Source organism: Molossus molossus, unplaced genomic scaffold (assembly GCF_014108415.1).
Source record: "Molossus molossus isolate mMolMol1 unplaced genomic scaffold, mMolMol1.p scaffold_m16_p_2, whole genome shotgun sequence".
In the NCBI taxonomy this organism is placed as follows: Eukaryota; Metazoa; Chordata; class Mammalia; order Chiroptera; family Molossidae; genus Molossus; species Molossus molossus.
Window position 1 is genome coordinate 136,202,419 of NW_023425355.1, and position 22,673 is coordinate 136,225,091.

Sequence of the window (22,673 nt, forward strand, 5' to 3'; positions counted from 1 at the left end):
CAAACTTTGAGAAACACAAAAATGAGGGATGAGTGGAAGACAAAAGTCAATTTAGGACACTGAGAAAAAGTGTACATAAATGTAAGAGAGTCAATAGGTTGGTTACCCCGACAACAGAAGAGGAAAGATTTTAAGGAGTTAGGTATTCAACACTATCAAATGCAGACTAAAAGTCAAGAGGAGAGCTCATTAGTGGTCTTAAGTAAAAGTGTGGTTACTAGAATTATATGAAAAACCAGATTTTAGAGAGTTGAGGAGTAAACAGGAGATGCAAAGTGTTGTTTTCTGCTTTTAAATGTGGCTTCACCAGTACTTTCTGAGATCTGCCTGTTCTGTTCTTTGCCCCACTAGACATTTCACCAGTTAAAGGGAAATTTAGAGACTTTACCTTGATTTATGTCTGTTTACCCTCCACCATCTATAATATGTCTTAAATGCTTTCTCTGCATTTATTGTGAACAGTGGCATTTAGGCAGTGCTATCTATGTTTGGTTCAATTATTAAGCATAATTTAGAAAACTCAAGAGGAGAAGGAAAGTCTATTATATTTACCTACATTTTTGCCCTTTCAGTTTTTTATTCCCTCCTAATTTTCAAAGATTCCTTCTTTTATCATTTTCTTCTTGTTAGAGAACTTCTTTTACTCATTCTAAGAATTTGCTGCCAGCAAATTCTTAGTTTTTCTTCATCCAATGAAAACTTGTTTATTTTCCCATAATCCTTGAGGGATAGTTGCTGGAGATAGAATTCTAAATTGACAGTTCTTTTCTTTGAGTACTTGAAAACTGTTGTGCAGCTTTCTTTTGGCCTCCATGGTTTCTGATGAGAAGTTTGCTGTTACTCGAACTGTTTTCCCCCTGTAGGTTCCATTATAATTATGAGTCTGTTTTTTCCTTGTAGTTCTTCCAGTATTTACTTTATACTTTATCTGTTTAATGACTACATTATCAGATGTGTACAGATTTTGAACTGTTATAATTTCCTGGTCAGTTGAATCTTCTGTAGTAACTCTCTTTATGGTAACTTATATTAATGTAGCTATACCAGCTTTTGTGTGGTTGGTGTTCTTGTTCTCTCTTACTCTCTTTTTCTAATGTTCAAACTTTATTCTATTCTTATGTAAAAAGATGCATCTCTTGCAAATAGTTGTATTTTGAACTTCTTGGTCACTCAGCCAACCTGTCTTTTATCTGGAACTTTTAATCTATTTATATTTATAGTAATTACTGATATATTTGGTTTTTAATATGCCACCTTATTTTTATGTTTTTTATTTGTTCTGCTATTTCTTTATTTTCCTTTTTTTTGGATTATTTTCTTCTCATTTCATTTCCACTCCCCCTTCTTTTCTGGAAGACCACTAATGAGCTCTCCTCTTAACTTTTATGCTATATTTGATAGTGTTGAATACTTCTTAAAATCTTTCCTTTCCTGTTGTTGAGGGAACCAACCTAGTGACTCTCTTGCATTTATTATACTTTTTCTCAGTGTCCTAAATTGACTTCTATCTTCTACCCATCCTTCACTGTATTTACTGTTCTTTTTTTTTGTTTGTTTTTAATTTTTAAAAAAAAAATTATTTTATTTTCTGTTTTTTAATATTGCTTCTTAACTTAATGGAAGTCTGAAATGAATTAATATATTTATTATGCACTGAGGCAATAAAATAAATTCAGAATATCCTACCCATGTACCCCCTTCCAATTCATGTTGTTACTGTTATATATATTAATTATATCTTTTTGTCATCGTATAAGCTATTATTATTGTTTATACAGTCCGTATTTGTTGAGATTCACCGACATATTCAACATGTTCTTTGCTCTTTATTCATTCTTAGCATCTCAAACCTTTCATCTGGGGTTAATTTTCTTCTGCTTGAGTTAGATCCTTCAGAATTTCCTTTGGTGAGGGTCTGCTAGTGACACACTCTGTCAGTTTATGTTCATCTGAATAGGTCATTATTTTAACTCCTTCCTTGAAAGCCATTTTCTTTGGGTGTAGAATTCTAGGTTGACAGCTATTTTCTTTCAGTACATTGAAGATACTCTTTTGCCTTTTGGTTTTCATTGCTGTTGAGAATTCAGCTGTCAGTCATTTTTTTCCCCCTCTGATTGTAATCCGTCATTTTTTTCTCCAGCTACTCTAATTTATTATGTCATCTTTGCTGTTTTGCAGTTTCACTCTGATACTGCTAGGTGTGGGTTCCTTTGAATCTTAATATCTTAGCAAAACCACACATATACCTCAAATGATATGTTGTGTACTTTCAGTGTAAAATTTTAAAAATGTTTGCTATTATATCTGAACTGTTTTATCATTATTAAGAATTTTAAATGGCACAAGTAATTTGATGTTGTCAAGCACGAATCATGACTACTTTTTTAATACAGATAATGTAAACCATGTTAAAGTAGAATTTGGAAGCTGTAGAGTAGAAACAAAGATGTGCCCACTGGTACCACATTCTGTTTTGTAAAGATTTGTGGAAGTCCCCAGAAGAACCTTAGGATTCTGGGGAAAGTGTGGTTAAAAATAGTTAGGTGATACTCACCTAAAGGCATTGAAGATATGATTCATTTTGATTTTTTCAAACATTGCTTATTAATTACAGATAGATTAATAGGGTTAGTAGTATACTTTCACAAGGTGAAATACTCTTTTTGAGTAGAGAAAACATTTATTTTAGCCAATACATCATTCATTAAATGGCAGCTATCATATAAGAGTATAATTTCTTAGATATAATGTGATATATTCTTGAAAGCAAAATATTATAAAATTATTTTTTATTTTAATATAACAACTTTTTTTCTGATAGAAAACGTAGTAAGTACTCAGAGCAAAATAAATGAGAAAAGCATGCAGAGATAACCATGGCAAATAGTTTGGTTTATATTTGACTTATATTGCTTTTTTTTTCTTTTTGTCTTACATATATACCTTTAGAACACACATACATGGCCAAATCAATATATAAATGTTAAAATAAGTTATGGTATAGTATTCTTTAGAATAATATAGAACAAATTTAGAAGAATGAAATTGTTCCTGTTACTAAGAAAGAAAGCTCTCCAAAATGTATTAAGTGAAAAAACCAATCCCCCCAAATACAGAGTATACCATTAAGTCAAAAGAAAATAAATATGTATTTTTATACTTAACTATAGATATCTGTATATAAATACATAGAAAAGAACTGAAAGGTTATATGTATCAAATGTGTAATAGTGATTATTTCTGGAAAGGGGTATAGGGTGATAAAGGAAGTGGTAATTCTATCTTTTGCTTTTATCTGGCTTTTAAAGAAAAAAACAATATATGCTATATTTGTACTGTAAAATAAATTAATAATTTTAGTTTGAAACAGAATTTTATGGCATATTCTGCTTCCCTGTCTACTTTTACATAATGTATTGTGACTGTATTCCCATGTAAAATATATACCTACAAATTCAATTTTATTTCTATGTATTCCATGATATGGCTATACCATAATTTATTTAACCAAACTTCTATTTTGATTGACATTTAGAATGTTTCTAGATTTATGATATTAAACTAGATGATATGATAAATACATATTTGCATACCTCTCTATTTCCATAGGATAAGTTTGTTGAGTTAGGGGGTATGTTTCTAAGGCTGACAGATTGTCTTTCAGAAGGTATGTCCATTTCCACTCCCCTCAAAGGTGAGTGGACATATTATTTTTTTTCCCTTCATTCTTCAGCTTTGGGAATTATCTTGTTATTTTTGCTAATTGAAAAATGTTAATTTAAAAATTTTATATTTTATATTACTAGTGAGGTTGAATCTTTTTCTTTCCATATATTTCCATTAATATTCCTTTAAAATTTTCTTGCTAATTTTGTTTCCCACTTTTTTCTTTTGTGTTCCTTTCCTTATTGATTTGAGTGCCTTATTTATTGCACAAATCAACCCTTTGTCATAAAAGTAAAAAAATAATTTTTTTCAGTCATTTGCTTTTTGATGTTATTCATGGTCTTTAAAAACATACAGAAACATTAAATTTATTGACTTGAATATTAAATAATTTAAGGGCCTTAGAGTTAGAGATTTCAAAAGGTACAAATTAATTGATTTTCATAAATTAAAAAAATCTATTTTTATTAATTGTAAATATTTCTTAAACACTGGAAATATTTGTTTTTCAACCTTTATATAATTGCTTTTTCAACATTAGTTTTAGCATATATCACTTAAAACTTTTTCAAATAATTAATGACTAAGGAAGATTAGTTCACTTACATAGTTTCTTAAAGAAATGTAGTAAGGCCTGGCCAGTGTGGCTCAGTGGTTGAGCATTGACCCATGCACCAAGAGGTCACTGGTTCGATTCCCGGTCAGGGCACACGTCCAGGTTGTGGGCTAAGATCCCCAGTGGGGGGCAAGAGGTGGCAAGTCGATGTTCTCTCTCATGGATGTTTCTATCCCTCTCTCCTTCTCCTTTCCTCTCTCTCTTAAAAAAAAGAAATGTAGTAAGGCATCCATGAATGCTAATTTGATTTGACATTATATTTTAAAAAATAGTAATAAAGTTTAATTTACTTTAAAACTTTTTTAAAAAACAAAATATTTCCCCCTGTGTTAACACTTCTGTAATCAGAAACAGCCAAGTTCTTATCAGGCTAATGAATAGTAGAAAAATCTACTGAGAAGCATACCTTGGATAGAAAATTCAGCAAGCTGTGTGGCTCTTTTCTCTCCCTTGTTTATTTAGGTTTTCCTTTCTTGGTTCTTGTTATGACTCTACAATCCTCCAAAGCCCCTTGCTTCTGGTTGGTACTGTCACAGCTCATCATATTTTATTCTGGAGACCTATACGGAGTGTCTGGTGAGAAAGAGGAAAGAAGTGTGTGTGTTGCTATGTCCTGAGTCAAGTGAACTAAAACAAGTCCCATTGTAGATTTTCTTCGTGAAGAATTTATTTGATCTTACTGTTTTCTGTTTCAACTTGCCCCTCACTTGTATCTTATATCTTAGTTCTCTCTAAAAAATGATGATATTTAGAAATGCCCTTTAAGTCGGCATATACAGTTATAGGAATTTACAGCCAGTCATCTCATTAAAGTCCAAATTAATACATGAAGGAGCAAACATTTTTTTAATTAATTTATTTTTTTTTACAGATGTTTCTCCTCCTCCCCCCACTGATTCTCCCTTCCCCCTTCCTCCCTGCTCTGTCCCCAGCTTCGAAGGAGCAAACTTTAGAATCCAGCAAGTTAGAGTCAGAACTGGGACTACCATTATTTTAACGGCTATGTGTGATTTTTGAAAAAACTTTTATTTTTTTCTATCTTTATTTAGGAAAGTTTATAAACAAATAATTTACTATTGTGTTTCTATAATTTTATTTATTATTTTTGTTTTAGTTTATTTCTTTTCAAATTTTATTTTTATAATTTTATTTATGAGCACAATAAATGTAAGTTTTTCATATTTTGAGAAATTGGAGAAATTCAGAAGCAGGATTTAAAAAAATAGTTGACTCATTACAGATGTCCCCTATTTACCCTTCTTTGCCTCCCTCTATGTCCCCTCTAGGCCTTCACCACATTATTGTCTGTGTCTATGGGCTATGAGAAGTAGAGGATTTAAAAAAATTGCTCTAGTATCAATTTTTTTCTAATATTGTAGAATATTAAAAAAATTTTAAGATGCTACATTTTAAACCATTCTTCCTGGCTTTAAAGGTACCTAAATACTTTTATAGTTAAGAATATAAATTAAACTTTGTACTTAACTGGTTTTATTTAACTTAGCTTCAGATTTATGCATCATCGATTGTATATTAATGACCCACACTGGTGTGAAGTGTCTGTCATCTTGTAGCTTAATTCTTTAAACAATTATGACCATACAAACCAAGAATGAGGGCAGCAAACTTCCAGATGCTTTGAGTATAAAGTTGCAGAATCCCAAGGGTATAGAGGAATTCTTATGGTCCAAAGGGAACTGTGGAAGAGGGGAAGATCTACAATCAGGAAGGTGTAGCCAAGCATTCCTGCATAGTGGCACCATAGGTTATCACTGATCATCTTAACTCTTCTTGATTAAATCCTTCATTTTATTAGGTCCCTCATTATCCCTCTGGCCTCTCACAGAAACAGCTTTAATTTATAAGTGGAACTCAATGGTAACATGGCATTTCCTTCACAACTTTGTAAAATATTTTTGAAAATGAATATTTGTTAGCTCTGGTGTATTAGATTTGTTTTGCTGCTAATTCAGACATAAATTGTATGAATAGAAACTTTATTCAAAAATTTTAAATAGATTTTAAATATAATTATCTTGGGCACTGTTAGCTTCTTTGAATGCTAGTTTATTTTATGTTATGCTTGCGCATATGTGTATATGTGTATGCTACATTTTTTTTCTTAAATATAAGGGAGTGGGTTTTAAAATATAAACTTTCGATCTTTTAAAAAACTTCACTAGCCAATTTACATAGTAATCTTTATTTTGTAAAGCCCTTTCCATGTAACATTTTTTGGAACTGTTTCAAAGTTAGTCTTTTGAGAAATATTTCAAAGCCTCCATTGAGTAAACAAGAAGTTATTCTCCTCCCCACCCCCACTTCATTCTCATTATAAACAAAACAACCAAAAAACCCAGAAATTATGGCTGTTTTGGTTTGTTGTTCAGATGTGTGCAGAGGAGTATGTGGTTTCTATATCTTGTACTTTACTTCTTTCTAAATTTTAAAATTATGATTTTATAGTGTTTAGGACATATCTTTACTAACTTTTTTTCCTTTTTAAAAAATATAATTGTGTAAGTTCAGTAAAATCCATATAAAGCAGCACTTTTCCTTTCTCTGTTATAGTGGGGATCAAAGTAACAGAAGTACATATAAGTAAGGCTGTAAAAAGTTCAAGGTGTGTCAATCCCACCAGAAAGCTTCTGAATAAACACTCAAGTGTTTTAGATTTTTACTCTTAATGTAGCTTATAATAAAATACGGACTAATATAGTTAGCTTGTTTAATACTTTTCTTGTTTGGTATAAATGAAATAGTTAGAAATGTTATCAACCCAAATTATTCACTCAAGAGCCGTGAAATTTAAAACAGCTGATATTTTATTTTTCATAGGAACAGCTTGGAACAAATGATTTGCTTGTGCAAATGAGACAGTCATTATGATGCAAAGAAGTATCTTAAAAACAAAAAACAAATGCCCTTTCTCTGTTTTAAGTGTTTCAGTTAAATACTGCAATAATTGCAAGCAGAACCTGGAGCTTCTTTCTTGTTTCTGTTCTATGATATATTTTAACAAGTTCTCTTGAGACTATTAAAATGTCTTGGTTTTTAGGACATATGGTCCAGTGGAGATAACTTTGTCTACATACGCAATGGGTTGGCAGTTAGATTTTACATCTTTTCATTTCTTTCCAAATTCTCTGACCCAGGGTAACCTTTGGTTCTTCTCTGAAGGCAGGAGAGAAGGAAGTTTGAACAGGTGACTGATGACCACTGTCTATAGGGCCCACAGACAATATGAGAATTACTTTAGCAGTCCTCTTAGTCCCCTCCTCCCACCCCCACCCCCTTAAACCAACAAATGCAAATAACTTCATCCCCATTTGCTAGAAATTCAGGCTTGCTCAGGCAACATGGGCTTTGTTGTTGACGTGCTTTCTTCAGAAAGGCAGTTTTATTCCTGGTAAAGGAGAAGGCTGTTGAGTGGAACCTAAATCACCTTAATGGTAAATGCAGCAATAATTTGTTTCTCTGGAATATTTTCAAAGGTAGGATTAATCCCAAAGTTTCTTTATATTGTAGTTGAAGTGTGGTTAAAGAAATTCATTGTCTGCTTTGTCAGCTTTTGTATACTAAACATCCTAGTCATTTCTGTTACCTCAAAAATTCTGTTTTATAAATACTACTTATTGAAATTGTTAGTGCTATTATTTGATTAGTCACTTCTAAAAATTGTTTTATGATACAAGGGGAGAGTCAGTCTTTGGTTATTTCCACCATAAAAATGGTTTAAATAAAAAAAGGAACAACCCTATTTTAAGTTAGACTTGATCATTTAAACCTACAGTTTGTAATAAAAAGTGGTGCCAGATTTTTTTCTGTAGCTTTGAGGAATATAACATAATTTTACTGGTATTACATGAGACTTAGTAAAAGTATTTTTATGACACAGTAATGTGTATAACATATTTTACAATTAAATATCATGTCAATACATTTAATGTGTTTTGTGGAAATTATAGCAGTGACTGTTATGATTGTTCTTAACACAATGGAAGTCACTCTATAAAAGTCATTCAATAAGAAAAAATGCTATGGTTTAAAAACTGAATGTCTTTTAAAGACTCAGTATTGTTAGATGATATTAGTTGGAACAACTTAAGTTGCTTCTTTTCATGTAAACAATTTTGAAATGGTCATCTTCTTTAATATTATTATGACCAAAATGTTGGTTCTTTTGAAGTGAGTAGCTATGAGTAGGAATTGTGGAAAAAAAAAATCTTCATGGGAAGCACCCCCATGAAGTGGAAGAGAGTAGTGTATAAAGCATCTATGATTGGCAAGTAGAAAACAAGCATATTTTTAAAAACACTCTGAAATTAAAGCCCTTCTAAATTCTAACTGATTTCTAGCTTGTTTTTCAATTTTTATGAAACAGGGTAGGGAAACCATGTAACTTCTACTAAATTAGATTTTCTTATTTTAATTTAGCATGGATGTCAAGAAAAGAGGCACTGTCATTTAGGTATGGAGATAAACAACTTAACTGGACTTTTGTATTTTAAGTTAGAGAGCTATCCGTTAACCTTTCAATTGTGTTTGGGAATTTCTTTCCCGTAACATTTTTACAATTTTTCAATAACCTTAAGATAGAATATTCTGTGCAAATCACAGTATGTTTTATAATGTTTATGAAGAGTTTTTTTCTCTCTTCATTAATCTGTTTATTTTAGCTGTCTAAGCCCTGTTTTGAAAAGGGGGTGAGGGCAGTGGATCAAAGCTTCAGATTCTTTCAGTATATTTGGTTTTGGTTTAGTTGTCCAGACATCATTCTTTTAAAGACTGCTGGAAAAGACTTAGCACCACTTCTCAAATTGGGATGTTTTATCAGACTCCAAAAGCAGATCTTTACTTTTTTGAGTGAATGATTTATTTCTCTCTGGGAGTTACTTTTTATTATATGTTTAAGGTATTTTTTAATACTGTAAAACTACGTTTCTTAGTATTGAGAAGGAAACCTATCTGGGTCATCAAGGAGACTCAGGAAGGACAGTGAGGAGTTTAGGCAACAGGGCTGGACTTGTTTACGCTATTGGAGTCTGACCATGCCTACTATACCACCGCTGTTTGATAACTCAGCAGGGAACTGAGCAGGTTAGAATGGGTAACTTGGTGCATGGTCCAGAGGGTTAAAAGATGAAAAGGCAAGTCTCATTTCCATAAAAACCAGGACAGCTACTAATAAAAATTAGAGACCTTGTTTTCCTTTGTAACTTTTCCAGTGTTTACCATCTTTTCCATTGTAGTGATTAGTTGTAAAACAAATAAATCTTTTTAAATGAAGGGGGGCTTAAAAAGGACTTTTATGCTTCTTTTGGGCACAGTAGGAAAGTGAGAAGGTGAAAAACCAGTATTGTAGAGAAATCTTTAAGCCATGATAAAAGGAAGAGTGATAGGCAGAGACCTATCTATGTGAGGCAGGATTGAGATGTGGGCAGTGTCAGGCCAGGACAGAGAGTGCCTCTGCTACTATGAATGAAATACTGTGTGTCTCTGACAGTCAACTGCTTGCACAGTAGAGATGCTTTTATGATTATGTTCTGCTAAGTCAGCTTGGACCAGAACTGTGGAGATGAATAGGCTGTCGTGAGGTAAGGATTTATATGGCTTTAGTAACTAGGAATGGGTCATTAGTAACCTTAGAAGTAACATCTTTACAATATGTTTGGGAGAAGAAACAGTTATTGCAGGGGACAAAGGAACATAATAATAAGGAAATTGAAGTATCAATTATAAGTGATTTTTCTTGGTATTTTGGTAGGAAGTAGAAGGAGGATTCATGCAAGGGCTTAAAAGTATACCAGAAACTAGAGGAGGTAACTTCACAATAAAGGACATGTGAGTGTTACACAAGAGCAAGGAGTTGGGGCTCAAGTAATGGAATACCATGAAGATAGAGGAGATAATTGAAACCATAATGTCCAAGAAGAACTATAGAATATATTTATTAGGAGTTATCAGACTTAGAAGAGTAGATATAAAACTTTTCATTTGATACAAGGGGAAGAGATGAGAATGAATGAAAATAAAAGTATTTTAAGGTGAAGAAATGAGATGATTATGATCACTCCCAAAAGATAGCCTTTAACCTTCTTATGTAGTAGAAAGTAAGGTTGTTTGCTGAATGGAATAGGGTGAGAGGGAGATGGGAACTTAAACAGGGAAAATCATTCTTTCATGGAAGTATACTTGGAGATCAGTGACACCCCATTTGAAGTTAGCATGGATTGTATAATCATCAATAATATTCTAATGTTCTCTAGTAGGAGCTGGCAAACTACAACCCAAGGGCCACCTCTAGCCCATGTAGCGTGTGAGCTAAGAACAGTTTTTATATTCGCAAAGGGTTTAAAAAGACGAACAAAAAAGAATCTGACAGAGATTGTATATATGGCCTTTATAACCTAAAATATTTACTCTCTGATCCTTTATAGAAAAAGGTTGTTGGCCCTTATAGCTCAGGACCAGAGAAAATTATTTCTAGTGTGATTTAGAGGTGGGAGCTGACATGCAGGACATAGTCAAAGATTAAAGGGTAATAAAGTAAGTGATACTAGTTAGAGGGGTGTTGGTGGAGGTGGACAGTTGGGTGCAGGTTGATAAGGAGTAAAGCCAGAAGAAAGCTAATAGATTGGGTTGAAATGGAGAGGGCTTGTAGCTAGATCTCATAAAGAGAATGAAAAGTACGGTTAGGCCCTGGCTGGGTATCTCAGTTGGTTGGAGCATCACCTTGTACAACAAAAGGTTGTGGGTTCAATCCCTGGTTGGGGCGGGTATAATAGGCAACCAATCAATGTTTCTCACATCAATGTATGTTTTTCTCTCTCTCTCTTCACCCCCCTCCCTCCCTCTCTCTTCCTCCCTCCCTCTCTCTCTCTCCCTCCCTCTCTAAAATCAATAAACATGTCCTCAGATGAGGAAAAGAAAAAAGAAAAGCATGGTCAGTTGGTATGAAGCAAAGATGACAGGTAAGGAAGTTGGAGATAGAGAAAGGGGGCAAAGTTGGTTATCTTGGAGATAGAAGAGTTCCAGAAATTGCTAAGTATAACCATTTTAGGGAGGAGCTGAAATCTTCAATGATGAGGTCAGGATGATGAAGTATGACAAGGATGATGGTTAAATTCCTAAAGATGATGATAGGGAGACTGTAAGAAGAAATCATGTGAATTTGGTTACTTGAGTTATTGAAGAAAGTGGAAGTGAGCATGGAGATTGAGGTAGATGATGGTAAAGAGGTAAGAAGAGTGTGTTGTAAGTAGATGAATTACTCTAAATAAGGGGGGAACTGATGGTGGCAATTAAGTGGTTCTTCATTTGCCAGGACAGCTGAGAGAAAACTGTTCTATCTTTTTGGCATGGTAAGTAATAGAAGGTAGATAAAAAGGCTACAGAGAAGATGTGGTATTCTTCATCAAAGATCGGGCAGACCTACACATAGTCTTTGCATATGGGAGGAGCAAAGCGGTAGATTGGTTTTAAGCTGTAAAATGAAGCTCTCGATAAAAGTAGTTGATTTTTGCATAGATGTATAAATGTTTTACTTATACAGCTCATCGTATAAATATTTTTGCTTGACATTAGTACTTATTATTATGTATAAAATTCATTTTTTGTAATGAAGTTATTAGGGTATTAATATTAAAATATCTGTTTAATTGTGGACATAGACTAAAGTAACGTGGCAGATAATTGTCATTTGAAATATTAAAACTGTCTGGATTGAGCTACCAAGTAACTAGTAGATATAAATCACTTTGTTTGGTGGTGGTCCTTCTATGACAATGTTAATATAGAGTCTAGATTGTAGTATATGAAGCTTTGTTATTAGATATACATATAAGAACATAATGTGCCTTAGCCATTAAAAAATCAAGTGCAGGGGATTCCCCTGCCTCTGAAAGATGAAGCAGGAGCCATCGGTAGTTCCTTTATGTTTTTCTATATTGATGGGCAAAGTGATTCCTGCGTATGGTATAATTGGATAGTATTTTCTGAAGGAGAAACTCTTTTCTGTGCTAAGAGCTAAAAATATGAAAAGCAGCCAAAAGGTAAATAGAAATTTTCACACTGCTAACTTTAAAGTTTCTGGCTCCTCTTATAAAAGCCTCTTTATTTTTTCTGGAGAATTGGATTATTTTCTGATAATAAGAAATCTTAAATACCTAAAACTTCATTTTAAATGATACCTTTAAGTGGTTTTCAGTGAATAACTTTTGGAATGTTTTTAAAGATTGATTTTAATTTATTTTGAGGCATATGTAAACAATACCTTAATTATGTCATTTAACTTTATTTTTGTGTTATGTTTTTTTCCACTCAGTTTCCACTACAAAGACCACAACAAAAAGGAAGTCTTCCCATTCCAAAGAAACCCAGCAGTCAATGCAGTCTGCAAAGAAACTTGTTGTAGCATTACCAACACAGCAGACCAAGAAACCAGGACGGACTAAACCAACTGGACGTACTCCAGTCCCCAAGAAGGAAAGTTCTACTAAAAAGGTCACACCAAAGAAAAAAGTCCAAAAAAAGGTTAGTTGTATCTCCTACTAATGTGTATTATAGGTCTCTGTAGTCCCTCATTATTTATAACATATAGTTTAGGATTTACTAAGAGTATGATGAAGCCCTTTAGGAATTTACTAAGAATATATATATGGCTCTTTAAGGCCTACATAGCCATTGAGATTGGTATTTATTTTCTTGGGTAAACTTAAAACATGGTATAGTGTTTGACCTCTTCAAAACCACATTGAGATTAGTTGGCACTCCGACTGCGAGTCCAGAGCAGAGTGGCCACTGGAGATGCTTGATGTTGTGTTCTGAGGAGGGGCCAGAGGCAGATGGAGAGGGCTAGGGAATATATGTGAGCTTTTGTCCCCTCTGCTGTATTAATATTCGCTAATAAATTCAGAGAGCAATTAAACTGGAAAATCACTCCAAAAACTACTTTGAAAGTATTGCATGTGTGTATTTACAGTCAGGACAGTTTATTTAAAACTCAGTATATTTTAGCCCGGCCAGTGCGGCACAGTAGTTGAGTGTCGACCCATGCACCAAGAGGTCGCCAGTTCGATTCCTGGTCAGGGCACATGCCCAGGTTGTGGGCCCAATCCCCAGTGGGAGGCATGCAGGAGGTGGCCAGTTGATGCTCTCCCTCATTGATGTTTCTTTCTGTCTCTTTTTTCCTCTCCCTTCCCCTCCCTCTAAATATCAGTAAAGGAAAAAATAAAATAAAACTTAGTATATTTTAAAAATCAGCGTGAGGTGAATTTTACTGTATATAAATTACACCTCAATAAACTGGAGGATTGACGAAATCAATGTGGTCAATTTAATAATGCTAGAGCTATATTCTATTTAACCAAATCCCTCAAAGAAAGCAACTCTAAAACTTGGAAAGAATAGAAAAAGCAGATACCTGAAGATGCTGGTGAGTGAATGGAAACTGACAGACTCTGGAAGCAGGGGGAGAAGTACACACAAGAGGAGGGAGTGTTATACAGAATTCTATATCTGGCAAAAATACCCATCAAGAATGAAAGGGAACTAAAAGATTACATTTTTAGATAAAGCATACTTAGAGAATTCATCACTGGCAGACAAGCACTATAAGAAATGCTAAAGGAAGTTATCTCTGGGCAAATGCAAATGACTTTCTTTTTGACATTTTTCTTTAGTTTCTTTATAATGTGTTTAAAGCAATAATTATAGTTTTGTGGGGTTTATAACATACATGGATGTAATATATAAAACAATTATAGTATAAAGTCTTGAGCTGGGGGACGTGGATTTGTGTCAATGCATGACTTCAACATTTTATGTTAAGTAGTACAGTATTAATTTTATATGGATTGGACATTGTAATCCCCAGGATATATTATAAAAACACAAATGCAAAGAAGCATTACTTAAAAAGCTATTGGGAAAATTAAAATGGAGTTCTAAGGCATATTTAAGTAATAATAAAAAAATAAGAAGGAGGAATAGAGGAGCAAAACACAGAGGAGACAAATAGAAAATGCTAGACCCAGACATAAACATATTAATAATTACTTTAGCCCTGGCCAGTGTAGCTCAGTGGTTAGAGCATTGGCCCGCACATGGAAGGGTTGTGGGTTTGATTCCCAGTTAAGGACATGTTCCTGGGTTGCAAATTTGGTCCCCTACCCCAGTTGGGGCATGTGCAGGAGGCAACCAGTTGAGGTGTATGTCTCTGTCTCTGTCTGTCTGTCTGTCTCTCCCCCCTCCCTCCCTCCATTTCTCTCTTCCTTCCACTCTTTCTAAACAAATCAGTTGAAAAAATATCCTCAGATGAGGATTAATTTAAAAAAAATTAGTGAACTAAACTCTCTAATTAAAAGACAGAGTTTAAGAAGGTGAAGGGCCCTGGCCAGTTTGGCTCGGCGGTTAGAGTGTCAGCCTGTGGTCCAGAGAGACCCTAGTTTGGTTCCTGCTAAGGGCACATACCTCAGTTGCGGTTTGTCCCTGGCTCTGGTTGGGCCCTGTGGGAGGCGGCCACTCGATGTGTCCCTTTCACATCAATGTTTCTCTCTCTCTCTCTCTCCCCCCCCCCCCTTTCCACACTGAACAAAAAATGGAAAAATGTCCTCGGGTGAGGATGAAAAAAAAAAAAAAAAGAAGATGAAGGGATTAAGCATAAAAATATATATCATATAGACACAGACAACAGTGTGGTGATAGCCAGAGGGGAAGGGGTGTGGAGGGTAGGAGGAGGTAGGCAATATGGTGGGGGGAGTGTGGGGAGAATGGGGATAGAAAGAGACTTTGTTTGGGGCAATGGGTGGATGGTGCTATATGCAGATGATGTTTTATTGAGTTGTACATTTGAAACCTGTATGGTTTTGTGACCCAATGCCACCCCAATAAATTCAATTAAAAAAAGACAGAGCTTATCAAAATTGATTTTTTTGTTTTAAATCCTCACCCAAGGATATTTTTCCATTTACCTTCAGATAGAGTGGGAAGGACGGAGGAAGGGAAGGGGGGGCATTGTTGTAAGAGAGAGACACATTGATTGGTTGCCTCCTGCACGACCGCGACCAGGGCCAGGGACTGAACCGCAACTGAAATACATGCCCCAGACTGGAACTGAACCCATGACTCTTTGGACCATGGGCCGATGCTCCAACTGCTGAGCCAAACTGGCTAGGGTCATAATTGATTTTTTAAAAGACCAAAATAAATCCTGTCGATAAGAGATACACTGTAAATATAAAGACATATAACCTTCCTAGATCTATTAGAACCGAATTAAATTTTAGGAGTATTATCTTAAACATTTCTGAGTTCAGCCATTTGACACCAGTAGATAGAAACATTTTTGTTTTCAACTGTTTACAGTATGGAGCAAAATGACAATACCATTTTAATTTAAAATACTTATATTAATACTGATATTTTTATTTTTAAAAGCATTCAAAATTTATAAAATAAAAAGTCAGTAAAACCGAATATATTTTAAAGATAAAATTAGAAACATTGAAAAATCAAATAAGATTATTCTAATGTAAATTATTAGATCAAGTTAAAAATAAATTATATAAAAATAAGAAAAGTTAATGAAATTTAAAGGGAAATAATATTTTAAATGCATTTTAAAAGTCAAAATGGATCAAGGGTGTCACTTGAAAATGCATATTTTCAAGCTTCTGAAAAAGTCTTTATGATTAGTTGGTGTAATGGTGATGATAGAAGATAACTCCAAAAATTTTCTCTTGATTTCTTTATTTTGAAATAATTCCCATGTCAATTTGACAATTTTGAAGAGATTGTTTATATAGTGGCAGGGAGGGTCAAGGGACAGATACTATCATTTTTGGATAATAAACTAATTTTTGTTTCAAAGGAAGTATTTCAATTCCCTTTCCTCTTCTCCAGTTTCATTATTTCATTATGAAAAGTTAAAATTCTCATAGTTACTTATTTCCCTGTTTCAATACTGCCATGTCATAGTTCAGTTATTTAGAAAGTCTTTGAACTAAAGTAAGAATTATTCTTGCAATAAACTCTTTCCTTTGTCAGCTATTTTCATCCCCCTCTTAAAGGATTCCATAGGTATAGAAACACATTTTCAAAATAAATGTACGTTTATTTATCATGGCAATGCAAACATACTATTTTGGTATGTTTTAAGTCAAAGAATTCAGATTTCAGATTTTTAAAATATTGAAAGAACAAGAAATATCAACACAGTAATTGTAATTTAATACTTTAAAATTAACATGGTTTACTAGAATGCTGTGAATCCAAATGACAGTCATTAATTTAAACAAATAAAGAATAATCCAGCAACATTGAATGCTAATCGTATTTTTTCCTCCTTTATTCCTGCCTTTTAAATATTTCTATAATTACTTTTTCTAGGCACAAGAGCCTCTTCTCTGATATTGGAGAACCATATTTGAAATAGCTCCAAGAAAACCTCAAGAGTTGATATAAAATAAAGCATTAGTGATGTTTAATAATGCCCCAGAGTACATTTGGTTCTTATATACAATAGGCCTAATTTTGTATACAAGCTACTTGTAATGTCAGAATTATCATATGTAATATGGAAAAATGCAGACTAGATACCTTAAAAACCAGATGAGTGAGTGCTTTCTAAAGATACCTCTGTCTTGTTGAGGTCCCTCACCCACATTTGATGTATTGCTGGATTAGATTTACAGACTTTTCTTTAGCAGTGTGAAAAAACAGGTGACTTCAAAAAATAAAACACATTTTACAGAGTGAACTAATTTGACTAAGGTGTGACCAGTTGGAGCAGGGGTAGCACTGAGAATCTCAGCCTCTTGGTCTCTCTCTTCCTCACCTGACCGGATCATGGGCCCCTCTGAGGAGCAAGCAGAGTGTGGAAAGTACTGCAGTTTGACACACACACAGGGGTTTCCAACCCTGAGGACTTCTGGCAACGATCATTTGTGGACCAGTTATGTCAATAATTTTCTGACCTCCTTATCTAGGAATGTTTTAAAAGATAATGTATATTGTGTTTTTGATTTTATTTTAAAACAGGAAAAATCTATTCCTGTTGTGTGTTCCACATCTTCAACTTCTGTAAGGATGCTGACCAGAGGCCGTGGTGTTGAATATAAGGATCCCAGTCCTGGGTCATCTAAAATAGTGATGTCGACAGGTAAATTAGTATTTTAAAAGACTGTAAAATTACTAATCTTTTATTCTGTATTATTTTTAGTATCTTTGAAGTCCTGGAAGTAAAACAATAGGAAAAAAGATAATAAATATGTATTTACGCATTTTTCTTTTTTTAAAAATTAATTAATTAATTTTTGTTACAGATGTTTCTCCTTTTCCCCCCATTGATTCCCCCCTCCCCTCTCCCTCCCCACCCTGTCCCCAGCTTTGTTGTCCATGACCTTTGTTCATGCATACATGCATATAAGTTCTGTGGTTTATCTCTCCCCCACCACCCCCTGTTCTGGGGATTGTCAGTCTGTACCCCCCTTCCACGTCTCTGGGACTACCCCATTCCTCAGACTGTTATGTTCATTATATTCCACAAATAAGTGAGATCATATGATACTTGTCTTTCTCTGTTTGGCTTGTTTCGCTTAGGATAATACTTTCCAGGTCCCTCCATGTCGTCTCAAAGGATAAGAGATCTTTCTTTCTTACAGCTGCATATTCTCCATTGTGTATATGTACCACAGCTTTGTTATCCATTTGTCTACTGATGGACTCTTGGGCTGTTTCCAGATCTTAGCTATTGTAAACAGTGCTGCTATGAACATGGGGGTACATATATTCTTTCTGATTGGTGTTTCAGGCTTCTTAGGGTTAGACGTGGGATCACTGGGTCAAATGGCAATTCAGTTTTTACTTTTTTGAGGTAACACCATAGTGTTTTCTTTTTTTTTTTTTTTATCCTCACCCGAGGACATTTTTCCATTTTTTGTTCAGATAGAGTGGGAGGGAGGGAGAGGAAGAGAGAGAGAGAGAGATAGAGAGAGAGAGAGAGAGAGAGAGAGACATCGACGCTAAAGGGACACATCGAGTGGCTGCCACCCGCACGACCAACCAGGGCTGGGGACATAATGCAACCGAGGTACGCGCCCTTAGCAGAACCGAACCCGGGTCTCTCTGGACCGCAGGCTGATGCTCTAACCGCTGAGCCAAACCGGCCAGGGCCCATAGTGTTTTCTAAAGTGGCTGCACCAGTCTGCATTCCCACCAGCAGTGTACTAGAGTCCCCTTTTCTCCACACTCTGGCCAGCACTTGTTGTTAGATGATTTGTTGATGGCAGCCATTCTGGCAGGTGTGAGGTGATACCTCATAGTCATTTTAATTTACATCTCTGTGATGATTAGTGACGTTGAGCATTTTTTCATATGTCTCTTGGCCATTAGTGTGTCCTGTTTGGAGAGGTATCTATTTAGGTCTTCTGCCCATTTTTAAATTGGGTTCTTTGTCTTCCTTTTGTTGAGTTGTATGAGTACTCTATGTATTTTGGAAATGAACTCCTTAACTGATGTATCGTTGGCAGTTATGCTCTCCCATATAAAGGGGTTCCCTTTTCATTTTGATGCTTGTTTCTTTTGCTGTGCAGAAGCTTTTTAGTTTGATGTAATCCCATGCATTATTTTTTTCCGTTGTTTCTCTTGCCTTAGGCGTTTTATCAGTGAAAATTCTGCTGTATATGATGTCTGAAATTGTGTACATTATCTTCTAGGATTTTTATGGATTCATGTGTCACATTTAAGCCTTTTATTCATTTTGAGTTTATTCTTGTGTATGGTGTAAGTTGGTGGTCTAGTTTTATTTTTTTGCATGTAGCTGTCCAATTTTCCCAACACCATTTATTAAAGAGGCTGTGTTTACTCCATTGTGTGCTCTTGCCACCTTTGTCAAATATTAATTGAGCATAATGTCTTGGGTCAATTTCTGGGTTCTCTGTTGTGTTCCATTGATCTACATACCTGTTTTTGTGCCAGTACCAGACTGTTTTGGTTACAATGGCTTTGTAATATAACCTGATATCCGGTATTGTGATTCTTTGTAGTTTGTTCTTCTTTTTCAATATTGCTGTGGCTATTTGGGATCTTTTTTGGTTCTGTATAAACTTTTGGAGTATTTGTTCTAGTTCTGTGAAATATTTTGTTGGTATTTTAATAGGGATTGCATTGAATCTATAGATTGCTTTGGGTAGTATGGATATTTTAATGTTGTTAGGTCTTCCAATACATGAATAAGGTATATGCCTCCACCTCCTACTTTGCCAGATCATTTATTAAATTAGTAGATTTAAAAATGTTTTTTTCTTTATTGATTTTAGAGAGAGAGAGAGGAAGGGTAGGGAGATAGAAACATTGATGAGAGAGAACTCTGATTGGCCACCTCCTGCATGCCCCCCCCCAGGGGATCACGCCCACAACCTGGGCATGTGCCCTGACCATGAATCGAACCAGTGACCTTTTAGTGCATGGGTCGACACTCAACCAGTGAACCACACTGGCCAGGCAAATATAGTAGATCTTCTATGGAGTCTTTAGGGTTTTCTATGTACAATATCATGTCATCTGCAAATAATGACAGTTTCACTTCCTCCTTTCCAATTAGGATCCCTTTTATTTTTTCTTCATCTCTAATTGCTGTGGTTAAGACTTCCAGTACTATGTTAAATAAGAGTGGCAAAAGTGGGCATCCCTGTCTTATTTCTGTTCTTAAGGGAAATGCTTTTAATTTTTGCCCATTGAGTATGATGTTGACTGTAGGTTTTTCATATATGGTCTTTATTTAATTTTTTTTTTTTTTTTTTAGAGAGAGAGAAAGGGAGGAGAGAGACAGAAACATCAATGAGAGAGAACACCGATTGGCTGTCTCCTGCATGCCCCCCATTGTGGATTTGTCCCACAACCTGGACATGTGCCATGGCCGGGAATCGAACTGGTGACCTCTTGGTGAATGGGTCATTGCTTAACCATTGAGCCACACTGGCCGGGCAAACCAGTGACCTCTTGGTGCGTGGGGCGTTGCTCAACAACTGAGACACACCAGTGGGGCCATATGTGGTCTTTATTATGTTGAGATATGATTCCTCTATTCCCAGCTGAGCATTTTTATCAGAAATGGGTGCTGGATTTTGCCAAATGCTTTTTCCGCATCTATTGATATGATCACATGGTTTTTATCTTTCATTTTGTTTATGTGGTGTATCACATTTATTTGATTTGCAAATATTGTACCAGCCTTGCATCCCTGGGATAAATCCCACTTGCTCATGGTGAATAATTTTTTTGATGTATTGCTGGATTTGATTTACTAATACTTTTTTCAGGATTTCAGCATCTATTTTCATCAGGGATATTGGCCTGTAGTTTTCTTTCTTTGTAGTGTCTTTATCTGGTTTTGGAATTAGAATTCTGCTGGCCTCATAAAACGAGTTTGGAAGTCTTCCTTCTTCTTGAATTTTTTTTAATAGTTTCAGGAGAATGGCTGTTAGTTCTTTGACTGTTTGGTATATATCCCCTGTGAAGTTGTCTGGGCCTGGACTTTTGTCTGCTGGGAGTTTCTTGATTACATCTTCAATTTCCTTAGTTGTTATTGGTCTGTTCAAGTTTTCTATCCCTTCCTGGTTCAGTTTTGGGAGAGTGTGTGATTCTAGAAATTTGTCCATTTCACCTAGATTGTCCAATTTGTTGGTGTATAATTATTCATAGTATTTTTAAATGATCCTTTGTATTTCTGTGGTGTCAGTTGTTAGTTCTCCTCCTTCATTTTTGACTTTATTTATTTGGGTCTTCTCTTTGTTCCTTGGTGAGTCTCGTTAAGGGCCATCCATGTTGTTTATCTTTCCAAAGAACCAGCTCTTTGTTTCACTGATCTTTTGAATTTCTTTTCTTTTGTTTTCTTTTGTTTTCTTTTGTTTTCTTTTTTTTTTTTAGTGTCTAAGTCATTTATTTTTGCTCTGACCTTTATTATTTCTTTTCTTCTACTTGCTCTGGGTTTTTCTTTTTGTATACTTTCTAATTCTTTAAATTATAATGTTAGATAGTCAATTAGAAATTTTTCTTGTTTCTTGAGGTAGGCCTGTAGTGCTCTGAACTTCTCTGTTAGGACTGCTTTTGCTGCATCCCATAGATTTTGTGTTGTTGTGTGTTCATTTTCATTGGTTTTCAGGAATTTTTTAATATCTTCCTTGATCTCCTTGGTAACCCATTGATTGCTTAATAACATGCTATTTAGTCTCCATATGTTTGAATGTTTTTGTGTGTTTTTGTTGTAATTAATTTCTAGTTTCATGCCATTGTGATCTGAGAAGATGCTTCATATGATTTCAGTCTTCTTGAACTTATAGAGACTTTGTTTCTGTCCTAACATGTCTGTTTTTGAGAATGTCCCATGTGCACTTGATAAGAATGTAAATATTGGGGTGTAATTCTCTGTAGATATCTATTGAGTCCATTTGATTTGGTGCATCATTTAGAGTCTGTGTGTCCTTGTTAATTTTTTGTCTAGAGGATCTAGCCAGTGATGTGAGCAGGGTAGTTGTTGTTGTTGTTAATCCTCACCTGAGGATACTTTTCCATTGAGTTTCTTTTTAGCGAGAATGGGAAGGAGGCACTGAGGGAGGGAGGGAGGGAGGGTGGGAGGGAGAGAGAGAGAGAGAGAGAGAGAGAGAGAGAGAAAGAGAGACATTGATTGGTTGCCTTCTCTATGACCCTGACTGGGGCTAGTAATCAAACCTGCAACCCTTCAGTCTGCAGGCCATTGCTCTAACCACTGAGTAAACTGTCCAGGGCTCTCTATATTTTTTAATCTCACCTTTTATTTCTTCCTTGAAACAGCCAATTTTTAGTAGTATGTTGTTTAATCATCTACTTGTGGGTTTGTTTTTTCTTCCTTTATGCACTTTATTTTTAATTTCAAAGCATTGTGGTCAGAGAATATGCTTGATATGATTTCAGTCTTCTTAAATTTGTTGAGGCTAGTTTTGTGTCCCAACATATGGTCTATCCTTCAGAATGTTCCATTTGCACTGGAGAAGAATGTATAATCTGATGTTCTGGGATGGAAGGTTCTGTAAAAATCAATTATGTCTGTTTGGTGTAATATGTAATTAAAGGCATTATTTCTTTATTGATTTTCTGTTTGGGTGTTTTATCTAGAGCTGTCAAAGGAGTGTTTAGGTCCCCTACTATGATTGTGTTTTTGTCAGTTTCTTCAGTTCTGTTAGTAGTTTCTTTATATATTTTGGTGCTTCCTGATTGGGCACATATGTATTGAGAAATATTGTGTCGTCTTTTTTTAAGTTGAATTTATTGTGGTGACATTGGTTCACAAAACCATACAGGATTTAAGGGTACAATTCAATAAAACATCTGCACATTCCATCATGCATCCACT

At 34.9% G+C, this 22,673-nt stretch overlaps 1 protein-coding gene across 1 annotated transcript in view; it reads left to right on the forward strand.

Moving 5' to 3' along the window:
- Positions 1-22,673, forward strand: part of SCML2 (Scm polycomb group protein like 2) — a 75,370-nt gene that overhangs the window by 25,383 nt on the left and 27,314 nt on the right. The window contains exons 7-8 of the mRNA XM_036271058.1: positions 12,609-12,817; positions 17,324-17,444. Of these exons, the coding sequence (XP_036126951.1) occupies positions 12,609-12,817; positions 17,324-17,444 (330 nt within the window). The remainder of the gene's footprint in view (positions 1-12,608; positions 12,818-17,323; positions 17,445-22,673) is intronic.